Below are 22184 nucleotides of genomic sequence, written 5' to 3' on the forward strand. Positions count from 1 at the left end.
TTCTGGGAAAGCCTGCCTGGTTGGCCACCCTCCTCCCAATGGACTCCAAAGGCTCAAGTTCCAACAGAGGGAGGAGGGGGTGGCTCGGTGCCCCAGCCCCGCTCTCCAGCTGAGCGGATCAGAAATGCTGGGTGTGGTTAGAATCCCTCCCAGCCCAAGACAACAAGGCCAGAGCCCAGGCCCAGCTGCTTCTGCTCGGAGGCGAGCATGGGCAGGTTGAAATTGGAGTCTGCCACCAGCCACGTAAGAAGGTCAGCTTGCACAGAAAGGAGCAGTGCAGGAAGCTCCCTGCTCCCAGCTTCCATCCTCTGGCTCTCGTGTGGCGCCCCGAGCCAGAGAACATGCAGGGAGGGTGTCCCTGCAGCCCTGTCACCTGTACCCCCCTGTGGATGGACTCTGCTGCCTGCTATGTGGGGGCTCCTTCCTCCCTGCTTCCTCCCCCTCCCAGCACCAATGCCGCAGGCCTGGCTTACTCACCTGCGGGACAGCCCTTCTCTCCTGGCACCTTCTCGTATCCAGGACAGCACTCATAGCTGATGACTCTGCAGTGAGACAGACAACACACGTGAGGGCGACACAGGGCTTCCCTCCTCTTCGCTGTCCTGGGGAAGTGGTGCCTCCACAGACAGAGGAAGGGAAAGGGTGGTAAAACACCCTGCTCTCAGAGGAGACCATTCAATCAGCTGTATTGGTGCATCATGGTGTTTAGGAGCAAGGAGCTTGTCACTCGTCCTCAGCTTTGCAGAATGTTCCCAAGGTTGCTATCCGTACAGCAATCCTGCTGGGACTGCGGCAGCACGTTCCGTAGGGGGATTAGAAAACACCCCCACCAGGAATTTGACTCCAGCTTCACTCACGGTGAACCCCATGGTCGGCGTTCTTGAGAGGCAGTGGGGAGCAAGGGGGGTGCTTCCCTGGGCCTGCTCTGGCTGACGCTGCCACTAACCAGCTGGGGCCTCTGCTGCCAGCCCTGTCTCCTCCCTGGGTCTCCGTGCCCCCTCTGGAAAACCTATGCGTGTATCCTGCAAAAGTCATTGGACTAAATCTCCCGTGCTCATCTAGACTTCTGATTTAATAACCAAGAAGGACAGCATAGAGATCATCATCAAGCTTTTCTGTCTTCACAATCAAACCTTAAAACTTTTAAAATTAAGACAAAGCTCCTTTGGGGTGTTTTTTTTTTTTCTTGCATTCTTTAAATTAAAAACAGAATCTTAGTAACAACAATGCTATGGTTTCAAATTGAAAATGTACAAAGGATGACATAGCAGAGTGTGCCCCATTAAACCTCGCAGCCCTCAACCATCTCATCGTCCTCCCAGGAAGCACCTGCGACTGCCCGTTTTGCTTAATGCTTTGGTATCTGGATGAAAATGAGACTGGCACTCTATAGTGTTAAACTTTGAAATCATTCGGCAGAAAATCTTAAAACTTTCTCTTCGCCCAACTCAGGCCAGTCCATTATGGAACATCTGCCATCCTCTGGAGGTCTGAAACACACAGCTTCAGTGAGCCCACTATTCTGGAAGCCCAAAAGCCCGACTTTCAAATCGTATGGCAAGGAAGTAAGTGATCAAAAGGCTTACAGCTAAGAAAGACTTGCTTCTTATAGACTCCCCGGGTTCTGAGTAAGGCTAGCCCCGCACGGGCAGGGTGAACACAGCCTTCTTTGACAGCCTTTGAACCAGGGCCAAGTGGCCACGTCCTGTCCCTTCCCTTCCTGTACAGGGATTCACCCTTTTTGGGACAGGAGACAACTCGGGCTTGAACTGCAGCAGGTTTGCCCACAGAACTACCTACCACAGGGCTCTCCCAGGATGTTTAATGACCTTGCCAGAAGACAGGCAGGCAGAGGGGGAAGAAACAGGGCTTTGGGGCCAGGCAGGGTGCTCTCAATGCACCCAGGACATTCTGCTCTTATTAAATGACTTGGACTCATCTCAGGGGAGCCCTGGCGAGTCATGAGAAGACACAGCCGACTTCATTTGTTATCCAGGGGGAGTTTCAGACACTGACTGGCTAGGAGTCTCAGGCTGCTGGGGAGCTATTGGAAGCATTTTGCCGGAAATGGGTCCTCCAGGAAATCGCTGCGGAGTGCCAAGTCATGCGCCTCCCTCTCTGCCCTGCCCCTTGCTTCCCTCCGCCCACCTCATCCTCCTTTTCTCCAGCTTTCCCCCATCCTGGTCCTTTCTAACCTTTCATCTCCATACCCATAAGGGCTCTACTTAGAAGGGCTAAACAGACTCAGGACTTCCCTTGACTGACCCACAATTTTATTTTTGGAGACTAAAGTCATCTTCTGCCATGAAAGTCAGATTTGACCGACAGGCAACCTTCAAAGGCAACATAGTGTCATGGAAACAATGAGAATTAGGGAACTTGACTTGTGACCCATTGGTAACTAGTAGAGTGACCTCAAAGGTACACTTTTCTCTCAGGGTCTCTGTTGCCTTATCTGTGAAATGGGGTGAGGTTAAACTAGATGGTCTCCAAGGTTCATTCCAAACTCACACTCATGATTCTAGTCACTAGGATTCTTTCTAGGGGGCAGAGAAACTGTCTTTCAAAGGACAGTTTCTGCTGGCTTCTCCCAGCTAATCCTAGGGAGAGCTCCAAGCCTCAGGCCCATAGATCCAGCGGACACCCATGCGTGGGATCCCAGGGCTTCTCTGATAAATACCAGGGCTCTGGGCCTGGCGCTGCAGAGGTGGAATTAAGGTCAAGTCTGCCAAAGCTTAGCATATTTCTAAAAGTGCCTGGCTGACACTTCATGGAACTGGAGAAGCACAGTTGGAGGATGGGTCTTCTCCTCAAAGCCCTCCTCATCTCAGGGTTCTCCCGTGCATAGGGGTGCTGCATACTCTATGCCTTGGAACTCCCAGCTGGGCTCGCCAACATTTCTTCTTCCGGGGTGTCAGCTTTTGAGTTCTATCTCAAATCAAAACAAAACGAAACAACCTGAAGAGAGCTCCACAGCTCAGGCGGCCTCACCAGAATTTCACTGAGGACAGAGAAAGCCAACTCACCGAGTGTGAACTTTATAGTTTCTGCGGCTCCATGTGTCTGTGCGTGGGGTGGGAGTAACTGGTCGTGGGGTAGTGGGGAGAAGAGGGGTTGAAGGGCTGGAGGAGGAAGAGATCTAAGCAGACAAGTCTCAGCGTGAAGAAAGATACTTAGGTTAGAAAACTGCAAGGGCTCTCAGGGGCAGAAGGGTTTCTTAAGATCACAACTGGGTAGGGGCAGACTTAGGACCCCCCCCCCCAATTTCATCAGGTCTCATCCCTTTTCCATTGCTCTTAGCAGCATACAGGGGGCAAGCAGAGTAACCTGACACTGAGAGGACACAGGTGCTCTCTTCGGTGTGGAGGACAGAGCCCTCCACCTCGTCAGCCCCCTTTCCATGTGGGCTTTGCACCCGTGTCCCACAGCGGCTGGATGTGGATGGCACAGGGCAGCCCACAGAGGTTGGTCCACCAGCCGAGGGCTTTTCCCTGGTTAATGAAGTGTGGCTCTGCCAGGAAGCTTTCTCCTCATCCCCCACCCCACTTGCCTCTCTCTCTCTTCTGCCCTCCTCCTGCCACAGTCTGGCATCCTTGGCACTCCCCAGGTACGAGGACATCAGCCATGCCTCTCACCCCCAGCCTGGTAGCCTTCTGGGCTGAGATGCTTCCTTGGCCAGTGGTTTCCCTACTGTCCCCACAAAACCAGGCCTGCTCAGAACCTGTCTGCATGGCAGAGAGGCAGAGGCAACTGGAAATTACAGACTGAGAAGACAAGCCCATTGAGATGATCTTGACCAAACCTTTCTGGATGAGCGGTGCCTGCTCACAGCCCAGTGTGCTATTCCCCTTGGCTTTGGCTGAGGAAAACATGGGTGCTGTGAAGAGATGGAGCTGGGGGCCATCACAGCCTTCTCTAGGATGAAGGCAGGAAGAAGGGAAAACACAGGAGCCTTCATCTCTGTCTCCCCAGTTCCTTGGCCCCCCCTTGCAGAGAGGACCGATCTATTGCTCTCTGAATCGCATTCCACCAGGGAAAGCTGCTCTGATGAGAGGCTCTGGGCTTCTTCTTGACCCAACACAGTCAGTAAGTAAAAAAACCTCAGAAAAAGACTATCTCTAGGACAATGAGACATGACTATTCTTTTTCTGGTTTTCCCAATCAGAAGAACCATTTGAGGAAGAAGGTGAGGGAAGGTGACCAATCTAGAAGGGCCTTTAAAGGAGGAAGGAGAGACAGTGTCAATCCAGGGTCTAAAGATAGAGGTGGCTAGGAGGCTCTCTGCCAATGGCCTCCAGAGCGTTACTCACGATCAGATACAGACAGAAGCATTGCTAGTTCTTTCCTCAAAATGATTTTCCAAGAAGTTAATATAATAAATTAAAACAATCACTCTCTCCAACCACACTTCACAGTTCCGGCCGGTTGTCATGGCTGTAAATGTCTAGGGACGAACCAGACTCTGGAAGTAGGTGGAGCAAGGAATGCAGTCTGAGTGCCAGTTTCTCGTGACAGAAGGTAAACCACTCAGCGGGTCATGATTTCCAAGCAGAGTCGCAGAGCAAACACAGCTCCATATCGTCTAGACACAAAGCCATCCCCCATGGACTGCTGACCTCGCCTGGTTCCTTTTCTGCTCTCCTGGCCTTGGAAACTAAGCTGAGCTTTTTTGAGCTTCCAGCAGAAAGTCCAAATCTTGACCTCTCTGATGAGAAAGGGCTCAGTTGGGTACCTGGGTGGTTCAGTCGGTTAAGTGGCTGCCTTCTGCTTAGGTCATGATCCCAGAGTCCCAGGGTCGAGCGCCACATCAGGCTCCCTGTTCAGCCAGGAGTCTGCTTCTCCCTCTGACTACCCCCTCTTGTGCTCTATCTCTCTCACTCTCTCTCTTTCAAATAAATGAATAAAATCTTTTAAAAAGGTGGGTGAGGGTGCTTGCTTTGACCTCATGGCCAGCACCAAAGGCCCCATCATTAACCAGGGTCCAGCTTGGTTCATGAGAAGACAGAGACTTTAAAAAATGTACTCACATGTTTGGTGACAATCTGTGTGTATGGAGTGGGTGCACACATTGTGGGGGCGCCTGGACACTTACTGTGTCTCCTGAGTTCCCATGCCCTTTTATCTGACCAGGAGTCCCCTTGTAGCAGGGAGCACAACGATCACCAGACTGGGGGTGAGCAACCAGAAGGTGGCTGGTGAGTCTAAGCTAAAGGGCCTCTGTTGCCCCTCAGGAGACCTTGTCTCTGGGACCTTCAGGCAGAGATTTTAGGGCTGTAGAGAGCGATGTGGGACAGGTCACTCAGGCCCTACAGGGCTGCTCGCTTGTGGATCTCCCCATGAGACTAACAATAGCTGCTACTGTTTACTTTCCCTGGAGACATCAGGCCTGCCCCACTTCCCAGCAGATGACTTTGAGCACATTCCTTAGCCTTTCGGAGTCTCAGTCTCCCCTTCTGTAAAATGGGCTAATAATAATACTGCTCTCATAGGGTGACTATGGGAATTTAATGGGTTCACATATGAAAAGTACTTCACAGATGCTTGATATTTACTAAGGGCTCAGTTCTTGAGCTTTTAAAAAAAAAAAACACTGCAGGTATAAACTTAAAAACTGTAGTTAGATTAATAACTTCATTGAAATCAATATCCTGCATGAGACCACTGTTTATGACGGTGTGATAAACAAATTCCCCATAAAATGCAACCTACAGAATGCAACAGACAGGGCCTACATTGGTTTCCCATTGTTCTGGTAACAAATAATCCCAGATTTAGTGGCTTAAAACAACACAAATTTATCATCTTACAATTCCAGATTACAAATCACAAAGCGGCCTTAATGAGGCTGAAATGAAAGGCTGTATTCCTTATTTCATTTCATTCATGAAAGGCTCTAGGGGAGAATGTATTCCTTGTCTTTTCCAGCTTCTGGAGGCTGTGTGCACTTCCCGGCCTGCAGTCACATTACTCTAACTTCATCTCCTTCTCTGACTCTGACCTACCCGCCTCCCTCCTACAGGACCCTTACGACCACATACCAGATAACCCAGGATAATCTTCCCCTCCCAAGATCTTTAACCTAATCATATCAGCAAAGGCTCATTTTCCTAGTTCCAGGTTCAGGGATGAGATGTGGACATCTCAGGGAGTTGTCATTCTGCCTACCCCAGGGCAGGACCCCAGATGCTGCATGGATGCACGGAAACAACAGAACGAATGTCAGCTAAGCTGCCACCTTGGAGGTTACAGAGTGGGACAGAACCTTCAGGCAATCCTGCGCCAGAACACCACTAAGGTGGTGTTAGGTGGATGTCAAATCTGTTATTCTGAAGCACATTATCCAGAGGGTCCCTGATGGCTGCACAAGGAATAGGAAAGAAGGAAGGAAGTGCTGCTCCCGGTGTGGGGAGAGCCTGGCATCCCCGGCTGGCTCCTCACCATGCTCGTGGGAACAAGGCTGTGGGGGACAAGACAGGGAGGAAAAGGAGGGCTCTTCTTCTGCTTCAGAACAGATGTCCCTGGGTGCCCTGCCAGCATGAGACCCTCTGGCAAGGGCTTGGCTGGCTGAGGGACAGGCTCAGCCATACCCCAGTGACCTCTGCCAGAAGTTGAATCTCTACGCTTTAATGTGGAGCTGGAGAAGTATGAATATCGAAGCCCTTGGGCAGAGCAAGGCCGGCTCCTAGAGGAAGGGGTGTGTCCTCCTGCCAGCTCATCTTAGCTTCGCAGAATGGCTACTGAGCTCGTGAATGTGTTGCTGCTCATGAAACCATTTCAAGACTTCTGGAACGGACAGCTACCACCCCTACCTGCTCGTTCCCCAGCTGGCTGTGCCTCTGCCACGTGTCTGATGTCTGAGCCCCAGCGATGACTATTACCTCCCTGTGATGTCAACTCCAACACGACTTGGCGGTGAAGCAGGCCTCCCTCTCGTGGGGCTCACACAAAGGAGGTCTGTCGGGAGGCAGCAAGGCTTCCTGACCACAGTTTCCTGCACCTCGGCTCAAGCTGCTGCACAGAAAGTTTTTATGGTTACCGATCAGACTGGGGCCTGGAATCACAGAATGGGACGCTGGCTCCGGCCAGGCCCTCTTTTGCTTGATTAGCTATCGTATCACCCTGAAGCTCTTTGGGATCTGGAAGAAAAGCCAATGTGAATTTCCAACTAATAAAATTCACTCGAGTCGCTAAATAGGGGCCCGCTGGTAACCGCTTCCTGTAATAAAATCCATATGGCAGGCTTGACAAGGAGCACCAAAGACTCAGGTTCTTCTCTCTTTGGAAATGCAGAAAAGCCACTGTCAGAGGACAAGCTAGGGTCCTGTGGCCAGCCCCCTCCCTTCCTCCATGGAGTTGGGAATCCAGGGCCTCACTGAAGCAGAGACATAGCTCCAGGCACCTGGATTCTCTGTGGGACTGGACACTGCCAAGTCTTCCCCTCATGGCCCTGGGCTTGGTGCCACTTGTCTTCTTTCAAATTTAAATTCTTCTTCCAGACCTGGGCCCTTAGGCAACCTATGTTGCCTCCCGCCCTGGGACACTTTGCTTTCTTGTACCCCAGCACACACCTCTGCTCCAGCTTCTTTCCTAGAGTCTTGCTGAGAAAATTCTCACTGCCCAGTGGACCCCATGCAGAGACGATCCTATTTGCTCCAACCGCAACTATGCTCCCCGTTTCCCAGTCTGGTCTTCACCCCTTCACCCCAATAAATGCACCTTGGGACCCATTTTCACGAGGGTGATGTCAACTCCAGCCCTCCCCCCACTCCCTTCCTGACCACCTGTGGCACTGAATCTCTGGGGGACAGATGGCAGCTCGCTCACGGGCCTCAGGCCCCGTCCATGAGTGAAGGGCAAGGCTGTTCCATCTCAGCTCCCCGACAATGAGGATGAGTTCCCCTTTCCCCCACCCCGAGTCCTCTGGCCCCCTTCCAAGTGAGCTCCACCTTCCCGATACTGCGTGTGATGTTCCAGGAAGGGACCCTCTTGTCCTGGATCATGAAATTTTCATCAACTCATGCTTTCCTAGCCTCATTTCCTCTTTTGGAAGTCGCCCAAAGCAATGGCCACCTGGACGAGTTGAAGGTGCCACACCAAGCCCTGGTGGCTTTGTCAGACCAGCTCAGAGGCCCTGATGAGGCTCTGGAGGCTACCTGACCCTGCTCTTTCACACCCACTGCCCAATGCCTCTTCACTTTCTCTCCCAGGCTCCCCCTGCGCTTACTGGTGAGACAGCAGCACTCTCTCAAAGCCAAGCCTGCCCAGAGGGAAGAATGGGTCAATACCGCTGAGCGGCCTGTGCCCCCTCCTGGCACCCAGGTGGAGAAGGATGTAGATGCCAAGAGCCAAGAAGCCAAAATGGCTCGTCACCAACAGTGGTGTCAGCCAGACAAGTGCCGAGAAACATTAACAAGTTACTGTTAACAGGGCAGGCAAATGCTTCCACACAAGGCCACCCAAAATACCACAGCCCGTGCCACCCCAGGGCCAGCTTGATGTCAGAAGTAGGTCTCATTTCTAGGGAAATCAGGACCAACAAAAATGGGCAATTCTTGAAACCTAGGACTCTGAGATGGAGAAGAGCTGTTTGCTTGGTACATGTCTTTGGTCACTTTCTGAGAAGCAATTACATGTGGCCTCGCTCTATGTTTAGTTAAGTAATTAATTAACTGAGTAGATGATATACACACAGGGGGAAAAATTAAGCAGCACTAAAGTCTTTTTATGTGTGTTTAGCTGGGGGCACCAAAGAAGAATGTATGGTGTAGAATTCGCATAATCTCTTTTTGTCCACAGCAGCAAGAATAACTGCTGGGTGTTGATTCCCAGAACCCAGAGGTGTGTCCTCTTAGCTCACTCAGCCCTTACCTTTGAGGTTGGGCATGGTCAAGTGGGCCAGCAGTCATGGACCCGCCCTACACGAGCTCCAGGGGGTTGCTGGTCTCTCTCCAGCTCTGCCATGATCCCCAGTTCCTCTTGATTTGTACCCAGATCCGAAGACAATCAGGGTCAGAAGTTGGACTATTTATTTTCTACGTCCGTTTTAAGGAAAGAGCATTTTCCCTTCCCTCAGCAGGTTATGGAGTGGGAAGAGATGTCTCCTCAAAACCCATGTCCCAGGCAATACATTTACAAATCCCTAACAAGGGAAGGAGTTCAAGACAGTGACTCGGAGGCTCTTAGCCCTCCTGTTCTGCAGACAAGAGGAAGGTCAAGCCCTCCCAAGTGGCAGAGCACTTTTCCTGTCTGCAACTGAGAGCCAGCTTTGAGATCGGTTGATTCTTGGTGCCCAAACAGAACTAGGTCACCCAGGAATTCTGTTCGAACATGCACGCCATTCTGTTTCCACCAGGTTGCAGGGCCCCTGGGGTCAATGACACCTCCCCGGATGCTGGCACCAGCAAGGCCTGTGGGAGGCACACTGGTCCCCATGCCACAGGCACTGTCCCTTGGGTCCACAGGGCACAGATCTATGAGAGCAGCAGGAAGCCCTTACTAAGTAAGCACTTACTACATGCAAAGCCTCTCCTTCAGCTTGTGGCTGTGTCACTGCATTCAGGACTTGAGGCTATCCTGGATCCCATAAGGAAGTCCTTTCTCATCGGGCACACGAGGCTACAGCTGTGAAGCAACCTGCCCAGCTAAGGGGCAGAGCCAGCCCTGGAACCCAGGAGGCTGAGCTGAGGCTTTGCTGTCTCCTAACATGCCTATTTCTAGGCACACCGTCTTTTGGGCGTGTTTACCTTAGGACTGCAGAGCGGGAGCGGTGTGTAAGTTTGCCAACGGGCTTTCCTTTCTAGAGGTTCAGGCCGGGGGCACCTCCGCTCACTTGGTCCCACTTAGGAAGGAGAAGCACGCACACTCACACAAGCGCAACCCCCTGTATCTCATGCTTCTTATAATCCCACATCAGTCCTGAAAACTGTATCCAAGTCTTGTCAGGAACCTTAAAAATATAACCGCCCCCCCTCCCCCGGCCAGCTTACTGAAAAGGCCACTCCCAAGCACACAGCAACCTGACACGTCTGCACAGGCACCCTCATGACTCCTGCTGCGGCCTAACCTTCCAGAAGGCCGGCCCAGGCCCAGGGCCCCCCTGGCTGCCCTCCTCGCAGCGCGGCTACACGGTCTCGAGCGGCCACAGACACTCACGTGGATTTGCCACAGATTTTCCTCTGGTACCACTGCTTGCAGTTGGTGAAGTATTTCTTGTTGGTGCCAATGAGCTTCTGCACAGCACACACGTTGGGGCTGAGATGGAAGCAGCAGTGTTAGCAAACTGGGCAGCATGCCCCCCTACCACCATGTCCTCCCCCACCCCCAGTGTGGGCCCTCCTGGGTCATCAGAATGTTCTAGACATGAAGAAGGTATACAGTCATTTTAGGGTGTTTTTTTTTTGGGGGGGGGGGATAGCTCAGGGGTAGACACCCTCTCTAGCAATGTCTAGGCCCCCTGCAAGTTTCCTACCATATTAAATACTGTATAAGTGCATCTCACACGCTGACACGGTTTCATGTAAGGGTCCTTCTTCTACACAGATATTTGGTATGCATAGATAAAAGCATCTCAGAATGTTTAGGACACATGCGCCAGATGGAGACAACGAGCAAAGGTGTATGTCTGCTAAGCAAAGCAGCTTTGAGAGAAAGCTCCCAACCTTTCGCTGTACCCCCAACCCTGGAGCCAAAATGTCCACAGGCTCTAACCCGGCCTCCCGGGACATGGCCAGCCTCACGGTCATGAGGGGAGGCCAAGGTCTGGACCTGGCACCTCCCAGGCAGTGCCACACAGACGTACTCTGCGTCCCTAGGCCAGAGGCTTAGCTCTGAACACAACCAAACTGACTGTGGTCAGGACCTTCTTAGGAGATGCTCTTCCACTTGACTCTCTCTGTTATTCATACTCAGGCCCCATCCCGAGTCCGCTGTCCCCAGATAACCTTCCTCCAGGGCCCCAGGGGACACTCTTCTGTGCACATCTGACCTGGAATATGGCCCTTGTTTGATGCTTGCTACCAAACAGAATCCAACACTGATCAGAGAGGATGTATCTCCCTGCCCTCCAAAGAACAGGGTTCCCTGCCTTGTTCTTTCTTTTATGTCCCAGTTGGGGCCTAGCCCTGCGTCAGGGTGAAGAGAGACTTCAGAAGGACCTTGTTGAAAATACTGCTCCTGGGACCACCCACTTAGAGGAGTCCACGGGAACTCTGGAGAAGCTGATGGCAATGTCCACAGTTCTGTTGAGAAGCCTTCCTTCCCATAGCCATGGGGGTTTGTTTTTATGTTTTTTTAATCCATGGACCAAGTCATGATCTGGGCCATGCCCAGGGCATGTGGTGGTGGGATTGTCATTAGGAGCCCGTGGAGAAAGGAGTCAGCTGTGGCTATGTGGTGACATCTGTGGGGGCGGGGGGGGGTGTCTTCCTGCCTCGGGTCAGGCTCATTGGCCAAAGCACAAGTCAGAGGAAAGCAAAGCAAAGAGTCAGAGGCTTCCAGAAAACCTCTGCGTCCTGAGAAATTCAGGTGTGACTTTTACATCTCAGTTCCTCTGTTACTTTAAAAATGCACTCCGTAACCATACTTGCTGCCAGGAAGACACGGCTCCTTCAGTGAGAGCTGCACCTGCCATCCCTGGCCTGCTGGCTGCGGGAACATGGGCAGTTCTCAAATGCTCAGAGTTGGGTTATTGTGTAGGAGGGCACACTGACACTTTGCTTCTCTGCTGTCTGTCTTCTCCCATGTGGATGTCACCTCTTGTCCAGTTTGTGGCTCAGGGGACACAGGTGAGTGGCCCAAGTAGGCCCACTACATAGCAGTGAGTCGACGTAGGGGGCAGGACAGGGGAAGTTAAGGGTGGGGAGCAAACCCCAGGCCAGCAGGGAGGTAAGCCCACGTCCCCTTAGCCCTAGCTGGGTCCCTCCTGAGGATTCTACCGGAAGCCCCTTTGCCCCTCTGTCTGCTGCCTGAGATTCACAGGTTACAGCCGTCCCCACATAACCCCGGGAGAGTCCCCACTGGCCACACTCCAGCCCTAGGTACTGTTTATTGCTGTACAATCTCAGAAGCTCTTCTATGTGACCAAGCAGGAAACAATTACTGTCGATGAATTCCCTGCAACTTTCCGTAGGCGGTTGGCGAATCTTCAGTGAGTCTCTTGTGGATGTGGTTCCAACATTCCTCTGCGGAGTGAGTTTCCACCGCTGCAGCCCTTTGAGATAGGAGCGGAGGCTGGGGGCAAGGGGGGGGGGTTCTCGCTCTCACAGCAGGGTGGGAGGGGTGGGCTGTATACACAGGAAATCAAGGCTGAAGTCTAATCGAAATGACCTCGCCATTTCTGGGCCTTCAGCCTTCAGCACCACAGCTCTGCTGTTCCAGTTGGATTTGAGAATCAAGTGCTCCAGGAAATCCAGCCCAGTTGGGGAGGCTGGTAGAAGTGCGAACGCATTTTTATTTCTCTGTCAGTATTTTTGTCCCTCTCTATAGCAACATGGGTGCAGCCGGGAGTCAGGCGACCATGTCACAGTCTCTACGCTCCCAGTAGCTCTCTGCACGGGAACTAAGTCCCTCCCTCCCACTAAGCTGCAGTTTCTCCATTTGTAAAATGGGAACACAAACTACAGATCTCCCATGTGGTGGTGAAGATGCAAGCAAGCGGGGTGGGGGGGATAGAGCGCCGTGCATGGGTGAGGCACACTTGCCAGCTGTGCGTCAGGTCTTGGAGAACACCGCGTGGCCTTAAAACAGCAGAGATTTTTCTTCCCTTTTCACCACTTCTCACTGCAAATGGAGGGTTGGGGCTTGAACAAGGTCATGCGTTTTGCACAGGGCGCCACACCCATGTGCAAGGCCACACAGTCCCGTGGTACTTCTGGGGGCACGATGGTCACAGTAAATGCAACTGTGCTTACAACCATTTTGTTACAGTTCATCGGCTAAAGGCCCACACTTTACAGCGGAGGGGGTACAGGTGTGACTTCTCAGACCATCCTGCCAATCACAGATCTCGGCAGGCCTTTCCCGAGACACCCCAAGAACCAAAACAACAGGATCAGCCTGCAGAGGCACGGGGAGGAGGGGTGCAGAGGAAGTTGGTCTAATATCCAAAATTCATATTAAGGAGCACTTGCTTTGCATAAATAAATAAATAAATAAATAAAATAAAATAATGCAGTATTTTCCAGGTGGTGAGTGTCTCTTCTGGGCTCCCAAGGCAAGGAAGATTTCTGCAGAAGTGATTCTTGGTGGAAGGATGCCAATGCCCTTGGGGAAGCTTCATGTTGGTGTGCACAGAGACACCATTCTGGGGGGGCAAGACTGCTATCCGGATCCTCTCCTGACTTAGTGGCTAAGATACAGAGGGAACAGAAACTTCCCAGGCACACTGTGGCACCCAATCAGAACACGCTTCTTTAGCAAGAAAGGCAGGAAGACAGAGGTGAGCTGGGCATAGACAGTGAGAATGCCAGGGACACCCATTTGGATTTTAAGCCTCAGAGACCCCTTAACTTTCTGAACTGACCCTCAGCCTTCTGCACACACAGCCCAAGCCCAAGGTGATTCTCCCCTTGCCCTAAAGACCCCTGGACACTCCCTGGTGCTCTGCTCTTTCCAGGAGGGCACTGAGGCTGTGGCTCACCCTGCAGAAATCCCCCTCCCCACAGTCCTGTGAACCTGATGGGCCAAGTAAGCCCATATATAAGGCCACAGGCACGGGATACAAGGATGACTACCCCTGAAGGGGGCAGCCTGTACGCACCCCTGGGGTCCTCCTCAGGGTGGGGAGCCACGGCTTTGTAAGGCCTCTGAAGTCAACTCTAGTCACCCTTAACAGTGAGTTTTGACTTGAGTACACATCTGCCCGGTCATGTGGCAGTCTGGGCCCTACTGAGTTCAAATCCAGACCCAATGGCACCTGAGCTCCTACTGGGGCCCAGGGACATGTGGGCTACCATGTCCTTTACCCACATAGAGTTTTACCTCATTGTGAAAAAAGAGTTGGCTGTAACTCTTTTCAGGTCGGCTGGAAGCTATAGCCAAGCCTGGTTAAGTGTGAGGCACAATGGTTTAGTTTGGGATGTAGAAATACTAGCCATCCCTGTCTGGGTCTGCGCCGGGATCTTTACCAGGTCGGACCCTCTGCCTGGGTTTGCCTCCTAAAGCCAACACATCCGCAGTGTCTCAAAGGACTGTCCACAATGATAACGTCCCACACTTATAATCCCAGCTATTGTTTCAAGGCAGATTCCAATCTTGGCTCCAGGGTCTAGTGCAGGACTGCAGGAAAGTGAAGCATCCTCTCCGGACTCAGTTTCCCAGTCTGTACCACGTGTGTGAGGGGAGGAGATGCCACACTGCCACTGCTGTGCCTTGTGGTGGGCGCGGAGCCTGGCCAGGTGAGCAGGAGCTTCCGGGCTTTGGACACTGCCAGCTTGCATGGCCCTGTGCCACGTGTGGAGACGCTCTCTGGAAGGACCTGGCCTCACTGGAATCTGCACCCGGCTGGGTGGGCTTCCTCTCTGCCCTGTGGCTACCTTTCCACCGTTATTCTGGGCAGAGCTGCCAACTCCCCCCCTCCCCACCCCCTTCCGGGGAGAGGAGGCTGAAAGCCCTGGCCGTCTATCTGTCCAGCCCTCTCGGTCCGATGGGGAGTGTTGCTGGTCAGCTCGCCCGTCCCCTCCTCTGCAAGTAGCCTCTCCTGCGGGCATGCACTCCAGGTCCCCCACCCCGCTCTGTACACCCCGTGCAGGGCCTGTCCCTCCGGGTGCCGGCGCGCCTCCTGCTTTCCGTTTGTGCTTTGTCCCGCGCGCCCCCGGCCCGTCCCGCGGCCACGGCCACCCCGAGCGCTGCGGCCGGCTTACCCGTGCTGGCGGCCCCGGAGCCGGCTGTGCTGCAGCACCAGCTGGTACGGCGACTTGGCCGGGCCCGCCAGGGTGGCGGCGGGGCCCAGGGCCAGCGCCAGGGCGAGGGGCAGCAGCTGCACGAGGAGCGCCATGGAGCGGGAGGACGCGGACATCGGGGAAGTGAGAGCGCCGCTGCCTAGGGCCAGGTTAAGTAGGCGGCGAGCTGGAGGGAGCGGCCACGAGGGGCGGGGAAGCCGGGCGCCCGCCGCCCCCGCCTCCCGCCCGCTGCCCCCGGCAGCGCGGCACCCATGAGCGGCTCCCGCAGTTCCCGCCCCGCCGCGCTCTCCGCGCGGCGCCCACCCCAGGGGCCAAGGCCCCTCCGGCGGGCGTGGTTGGGTGGTGCTGGCGCAGGGGCGGCAGGCCGGCTCCTCACACCTCCCTCTCCTCCAGGCCTGCAGAGCCCCATCCCTGAGATCCCTCCCTGACCTCTGGCTGCAAAACTCTAGGGGAGCAGGGCACTGGTGATGCCCTCCGCACTCCCTTCACACTTGTCTGTGTTTCTGGAATGTTTCTGGAACTGGCCTCACCCTGGCTAGCTAACTGAAAGACAGGAAAGGAGTAGCACTTGGATTGACAGAAACCAAAAAACTAAGCTACCCTCAGAACCCCCAGAATAGGGTGTTGGGGGGTCCGCTCATCTTGGTGCACACTCGTTCGCTTTCCTTAAACCTCTCTTCAGTACTCTGGGCCTGAAGGACTCTGCAAAGAGATGGAAGGGACTAGATTTCTGCCCTGGAGGAGCTCAGAGCACCTCTGCAAATAGTCACAGGGGAGGGGCCGTCAGTATTCACCCAAGCACCTATTAATCACCCACTAGTTGCTCCCCCCACCCCCAGCACTGTTGGCCCTGGGGAGACAATGAAGGCCTGGTGATTGACATCTGGGCTCTTTGTGAAAAAGCTCACAGTTGGGAGATCCATGAGCCAACAATGTGCCATGGAGAATGGCAGCTGGAGCCTTGGGAGCCCCAAGGAAGCACCTGGCCCTGTGGAAGTGACATCTGGTCTTAGACCTGAGGGTGAGAAGGAGCTGGTCAGCAAAAGGGGGCACGTGTTCAGGGAACTCAAGTTGTCCTGTTGGCTGAACAATGGGGAGGTAGAGTCAAGGAGAGAGGAAGCTGGAAGACTGTGCTGCAGGGCCCAGACCCAAGCTAAGTGCTCGTGGTGGGAAAACGGGCAAGTGACATGATCAGTGTCAGGAACAGGCTGAGAGAACCTCAGATAAAGCAGGGCCACCCTGGAGGCAGGAATGTCAGGTGACTAGGAAGGGGGCACATGAGAGCGGGACCATCCATGGTAGAGATGGGTATGCAGAGAGGGGGGCCAACTCGAGGGGTGTGGAGGAGGTAACCGACCCAGCAGGACCTGGAGTCTGTACGTAAGGAGGGGTGGGGGAGGAGGCAGGATGTCTCAGGTGCTCTTGGCACACACATCTCGATGGGTGGGGACGCCGTTTGTACAATAAGGGACAGGGATGGAGTTGCAGGTTTGCCAGGAGAGGGGAGGTCTGACGTGCTTGTGACTGATTGAGGTAGAGTGTCCCACAGACAGCAGGACGTAGGCTGTGGCTCTCCGGGAGGGTGGGGGTGGAGAGTCACATGTGGGAGTCACCCTGGGCACACATGAAGCTGAGGCTGTGGGAGAGCATGGACTCTTGGGGAGGGCAGAGAGAGCAGGAGGTGGGTGATGGCCGTGACGGTGAGGGCGCAGAGCAGCCACAAAGCCGGTGATGGAATGGAAGGAGATGGGGAGCACGGGGCTGTCCCTGGGGAGGGGGCCGTCAAGGAGGGGCTGTTCGCAGTACTGCTGCCCACATGACAGACCCAAAGAGCCTGCAGTGTTGCAAACAGAGAGCCACTGGGGACTTGGCTGTGGGCAAGAGGATGGCTGAAGCCAGATGGGGTGGTTTGACAGTGAGCGGGTGGGGTGGAGATACGAGTACAGAGCATAGACAATTCGCTTGAGAATCTTGTCTGGGAAGGGAAAGGGAGAGTCAGGATCGGGGTCAGGGGAAGACAAAATCAAGAAAGGCTCAGACATGTTAGAATGCTGATGGAAAGGAAAAAGAAAAAGAGGGATAATCAGAGTAGGAGGTGCAGGGAGAGTCATGGAGCAGAACAGTTGAGGGGATGGGGGCAGGGGCACCTCCTACTTAGGACAGTAGAAGCTATTGGGGGCCTGACGTGGGAGGACAGATTTCAGGGAGACTTCAGGGTAGCACTGACTAGACTTGGAAACCCCATGGGCACTAGAGAGTAGTCGTGAGGCAAGTGAAGAGGCAACCAAGGCTTGTAGCTGGAAGGACTGGATGTATGAGGAGCACACGGGGAAGGTGTATTGGGGTGCCAGTGGGGAGGCACCCCACTGGGAGGCGTGACCCCGGGTGTGTTCACATCGTGCCCCCTGAGCCACCTGCATTTCCAGGTGGAGAGGTCCTGGAAGGAGCTGCCTTCACAAGGCTGGAGTGCTGGGGAGAGGCAAAGACAGGAGATGCACCTTGAGTCACCACACTAGCAGGTGGTGGCCAAAGCCAAGGAGTAGACGAGGTATCTGGCGGAACCTCCGTTGGAAGAGAGAAGGAGGAAAAGCAAGGAGAGGGGAAAAGAGGAAGCAGGTCCAAGCCCTGGGGACGATGCATTTGAGAGGCTGAGGGGCAGGCAAAGAAGGAACCCAGCAGGGAGACCAAAGGAGAGGAGGGTTTCAGAGAGCCCCATCATTGCCAGGTGGGGCGGAGAGCTCCGGCGGGATCCTATCACTGAGTGGGTTCTAGCCTATCACTGGCACTCGGGAAACCAAAGACCGGAAGGCTGTAGAGAGTTTCCTGGAACCCTAGTTTGTATCTTCTGCATTGAAGACTAGGGAATGAGATGGGGTGGTCTTGGCCTGATGGCCTTTCTCCCCACCCCCATCTCCCCAGAATGAAGGGGTGGGACACTCACTGTCCTGGCTAGCTCTGGGAGGGAAGGCTCTGTCACTTTGAGGAAAATATTCCTTTGCCTGTTTCTACCCAGATGAGGCTCAGTCTGCTCGCTGGTGAGCACTGTCAAGCACATACCTCAGTCAGGAATAAGTGAACTTTCCCGAAAACAACCTTCTGAGAGAGGAGAATGTCTCTCCTGCTGCCTTAGATTCTGGGTTCGAGTCTCCAGGGTTTAGCTCCACTTGATCTGTGAATTCTTTCCCTCATCGTGGATTTTATTACCATTTCCTTTTTTCCCCTGCAACTTCTGGGAAAAAATCCAGAGAACAGGATAGGAAGAGCTATTTTGATGATTTCCACATCAAGAAATCCTGTGTGCTGACTCTCTGCTCAGCCAGGGGTCACACAAAGAGAGAGGTGTCTTTGGCAACGACCCCACTCAGTGAGTCAGTCTGGATGGCTGCTCGGATCACCGGCTGGGAAGGCTGCATTGGCTGGGCTGAGGTCTGAACACATGGCAGCCTCCATTAACAAGCATCTGAGCCTGACCTACTGGAAAATAATTCCTTTGTAAATGTGGGGTAACAATAGGAAGTTTCTGGGAAGGAAAGCGGGGAAGTAGCCTTTGGCGATCTTGCTTGACGGTTCACCTTTGTCACTGGAGTCCCCACACCAGGTCCCCCGAGTAGATAGCCAGCCTTGCCTGAGTAATGGCATCGGGACAGCAGAGCTGTGGAGTTCAGGTGCTGGAGGCAGGTGGCCTGAGTTCAAATCCCAGTCCTCCTACTTATAAACTGTGTGGCCTTGGGCAAGTTATTCAACTCCTCTGAGCTTAAGTTGCTACTTATCTCATAGACATGCTAATAAAATCTGCCTCACAGGACTTCAGCGTAGATTACATTACATAACTCAAGTAAAACGGCCAATAAATAGGAGTTGCTTGTTCTCCCTGGTAATAGTTCTATATAATAGAAGCCACTGATTAGCAAGAATAGGAGCAATCATGTGAAAATGATCATTTAATTAATTTCAAGAAGAACATTTCTCTGTTTCAACAAGACTGCTTGGCCGAGGACATGAGGAAGCCTTCAAAGAGATCCAAGCTAAGGCTTGAAACTCCCCCCGGGGGGCCCAGAGCCCTGGCAGCATGTGGATTGTAGGGAAGATGCCTCCTGTGTATAAGGGCCCCAGGACCCCGCCTTCCTGGCCCAGCTCTCCCTGTAGCAAGATTTATGGGCTTTGGAGCAAGCCAGGTAATCTCTGTAAAACTTCCCTCATCTGTAAAACTAACATTCGATGACTTGAGTTTTTCCATGAGCTCAGTAAGAGATTACAGCGGTATTTCATTTACTGTTTAGATGTAGGAAAAAAAATTCACCTTCATGCCCACCACTGTCCCCTCCAGAAAACCATAAAACACAGAGCCCCGCGAATGTAAACATGTTCTCCCACCAGAGATAGCTGCTCTGGGAGTGTTTTTGTTCTACCGGACAACATGCAGCCGGCGGGAAAAGCAAGGGTCCTCCATCCCCGCCGACCTGGAGCCAGCCAGGGCTCACACAGCTCACTAAGAGACCGCTCACTTGGAAAGGATTTTCTTTTTCTTTCCATGTCAGAAAAACCGAAGAGAAAGAGCGGCTTGTTTGGAACAATAATTACTAGACTTTTTCAGGCACTTTATAAAAATGACTACTTTCACATTCTGTGGCTCATGTAACATTCCCCCCAAACGGTTTCGTTTTTGAAAAATCACTCTGTTGTGCTTGACAACAGGCCTTAAACATCGGGATGAATTCGTGGTTTCCAACAAGTTGGCCACAAAGAAAACCGACAGAAACTGGTTTGGGGTCTGCCGGTGGGAGAGCTGGCGTTGGCACCCTGGCCAAATTCATACCTACCTCTTGCCATCCTCCCCAGGGTCCCTGGTGATGCCCGTGCATCAACGCGGACAGACGAGATGGTCAACATAATGTCCAGAGGACACTCAGCCTTTCTAACCTGCCACCTTCTAGCGAATCAGCTCTTAAAATTCAGTACCCTTGGACTTGCTGGGGAGAAGGAAGGATGGGTTTTGGCACGAGATATCTCACTTAAAAGAGTACGCGAATCGCATTTTGAGGAAAGTTTCCATTCTTTGTACAACACACAGCATTTAGAACAGTACTTTACACACAGCAATTATCCATCCCCCTAACAAACAAATGCACAAAACAGCCCTGTTTTCGAAAATTAAGGGGTGACTGCAGTGCCATTTAGGGAATTCAGATTTGGGTTGTCAAGGGTTTTCCACGACGTTGTCACTGAAAATGTGTGCATCTTGTTGGTGCACGAGGATCTTAGAGCCCCTCTCCCACTCCCACTCTCCCGCCCCCCATCCGACTCTGCCTTTTAACAAGATCACCAGGTCATTTGTGTGCACAGCCAAGTCTGAAAAGCACCGGCCTACAGGGTTTTGGGTGAAACAGGTAAAGCTCAGATAAGTTTCAACTACAGTTCAACTTATGGAAAGCTTTTCAAGAAATACAGACACTGACCAAAAGAAAGAAACCTGAAAATGTTTACCAGTGACATGAGCCCATTGAAAATGTGGCCTGGTGCTGCACCGAGGCCCAGGTGACTTTGTGAACGAAAGTCAAGGTGCTTGGGTGACTGGCAGGTGTACCCCCCTCCCCCCACCTCCAGCATCGTCCAGCCATTGGATAGTCAATGTCTTCCACCACTGAACAGGGAAAAACAATTGTGTTCTGCAGGGTCACTTGCAATTCTTCTTGCCTTTCAGAGCCTGCAAAGGGCACCCAGGTGGTCCACGGGTTTGCCACAGCCAGCACTGAAAACAAACCTGCGGCTTCAGGCTCTACATTTGATGGGGGCAGAAGAGCTGTTGCAGCCCTCAAATGGCATGAGGCCCCCAGTGTTTACTTTCCTAAATGACTTGCTGTTTTCACAACTTCTCCAAACACTGGCTTTCTTAATCAGGGCTTGCCAAACGCTACTTGTTGGTTAGAACCCAACTTCATTTTCCAGGGAAATGGATTTTTCACAAGAGAGTTGCTCTGATTTGGCTCGTATAAAAATGTCCTGGAAAAATAATCCACAGGCACTTTTGAGGTTGCTTCAATCACCTGACCTCAAATACTTTCGAGGATTGTTGCCCACAGTAGGGAACTTGAGACAAAGCAGACCCATGCCTTTCCTCGGTGTCCCTCAAGTTTTCCTGCTTGGAGGACAAAGGCCTCACGGAACAGACACCACCCAGTGGCTATGCATTCCAAACTCCAGCGAGCCCCCATGGCTCTGCTTCACTACTGTGCTCTTGCCAAGGGCACTGCCCGGGGCTGGAAGCCCAGCAGGCACTTTTGCCTCTCTCCTCATCCTGCCCCTCCATGTGCAAATGTCCCCCAGATCCTCCAAGCCTTTCTTCCACACCTCTCCCAGATGTCTCTATTCCTCCCATCTAGCGCTCCAATACCCCACTGCCTCGCCTCCCACCAGCGGCAGCCCCTAGCCAGCACCCCAGCCATCTGTCTTTCCCAACACTGCCTGTCTTATCTTCCCCAAACATCCCTTCTCCCAAAACATTGCTCTCCTAGGACACTCCCAATGGCTTCTAATGTTTATGAGATAAAATCCAGACTTCTCTGCCTGTTTTCTTTCATTTTAATGGGCATTTTTTCCTTTCATTTTAATGGACCCCCCTTTTTTTTCTGGTTAAAAAAAGAATGCACGCTGATGATACAAAGTTTGGAAAATACCGAAAAGGCTAGATCATAGAATAAAACGGATCCATCCACCATCTCTACACCGAAAGGTACTTTTGATGCATTGCCCTTCTTCAACTGTGCCTGGCCTCTACAGGTCTCTGTAGAATTCCTCCTTGTGATGGACTTTGCCTGCTTTCCCACGGTCCTGGCATGAGCCCTGGCTCCTGTGGGACACGCAGCCCACACAGCCCCGCTTCTGCTTTCCCTAGGCAGAGCACTGGGCTCCTCTTGGCCCCCACTTTCCTGTACCTGTATACTCTTCTGCCTTTAAGAACAGCATTGCTACTGAGAAGCTGTGTGCCCCCAGCAGTTCCTTAACCTTTCTGAGGTGTTGTGTAATCATCAGGTCTTCCTTCCTTGGCCTTCCCACTTGAGGGAGGCTCTTCCTTCCCATGTCGACTGGCTATTAGCCCTTGGGTCTGCCGTGACACTTGTTACCCAAGTGTTTACACGTGCGCTTCTTTTAGAACTTCAGCATAACTCAGCACAGTCAGCATTTACAGATTCATTAATTGACTGCTGTCTATGTTTTAGAAAGTCCAGCCTGAACCCCTTCTGGTGCAATTCCCACCCATTGCAGTTGACTGGTCTGGGGAAGGCGGGG

General features: G+C 52.8%; 1 protein-coding gene across 1 annotated transcript in view; it reads right to left on the bottom strand.

Moving 5' to 3' along the window:
* Positions 1–15058, bottom strand: part of TGFBI (transforming growth factor beta induced) — a 32484-nt gene extending 17426 nt beyond the window's left edge. The window contains exons 1-3 of the mRNA XM_004744913.3: positions 14859–15058; positions 10153–10251; positions 478–542 (exon numbers count right to left, since the gene is read on the bottom strand). Of these exons, the coding sequence (XP_004744970.1) occupies positions 478–542; positions 10153–10251; positions 14859–15013 (319 nt within the window). The 5' untranslated portion in view covers positions 15014–15058. The remainder of the gene's footprint in view (positions 1–477; positions 543–10152; positions 10252–14858) is intronic.
* Between the last annotated feature and the right edge of the window lie 7126 nt (positions 15059–22184).

Source organism: Mustela putorius, unplaced genomic scaffold (assembly GCF_011764305.1).
Source record: "Mustela putorius furo isolate JIRA1106 unplaced genomic scaffold, ASM1176430v1.1 tig00000145_pilon_pilon_pilon, whole genome shotgun sequence".
NCBI lineage: Eukaryota > Metazoa > Chordata > Mammalia > Carnivora > Mustelidae > Mustela > Mustela putorius.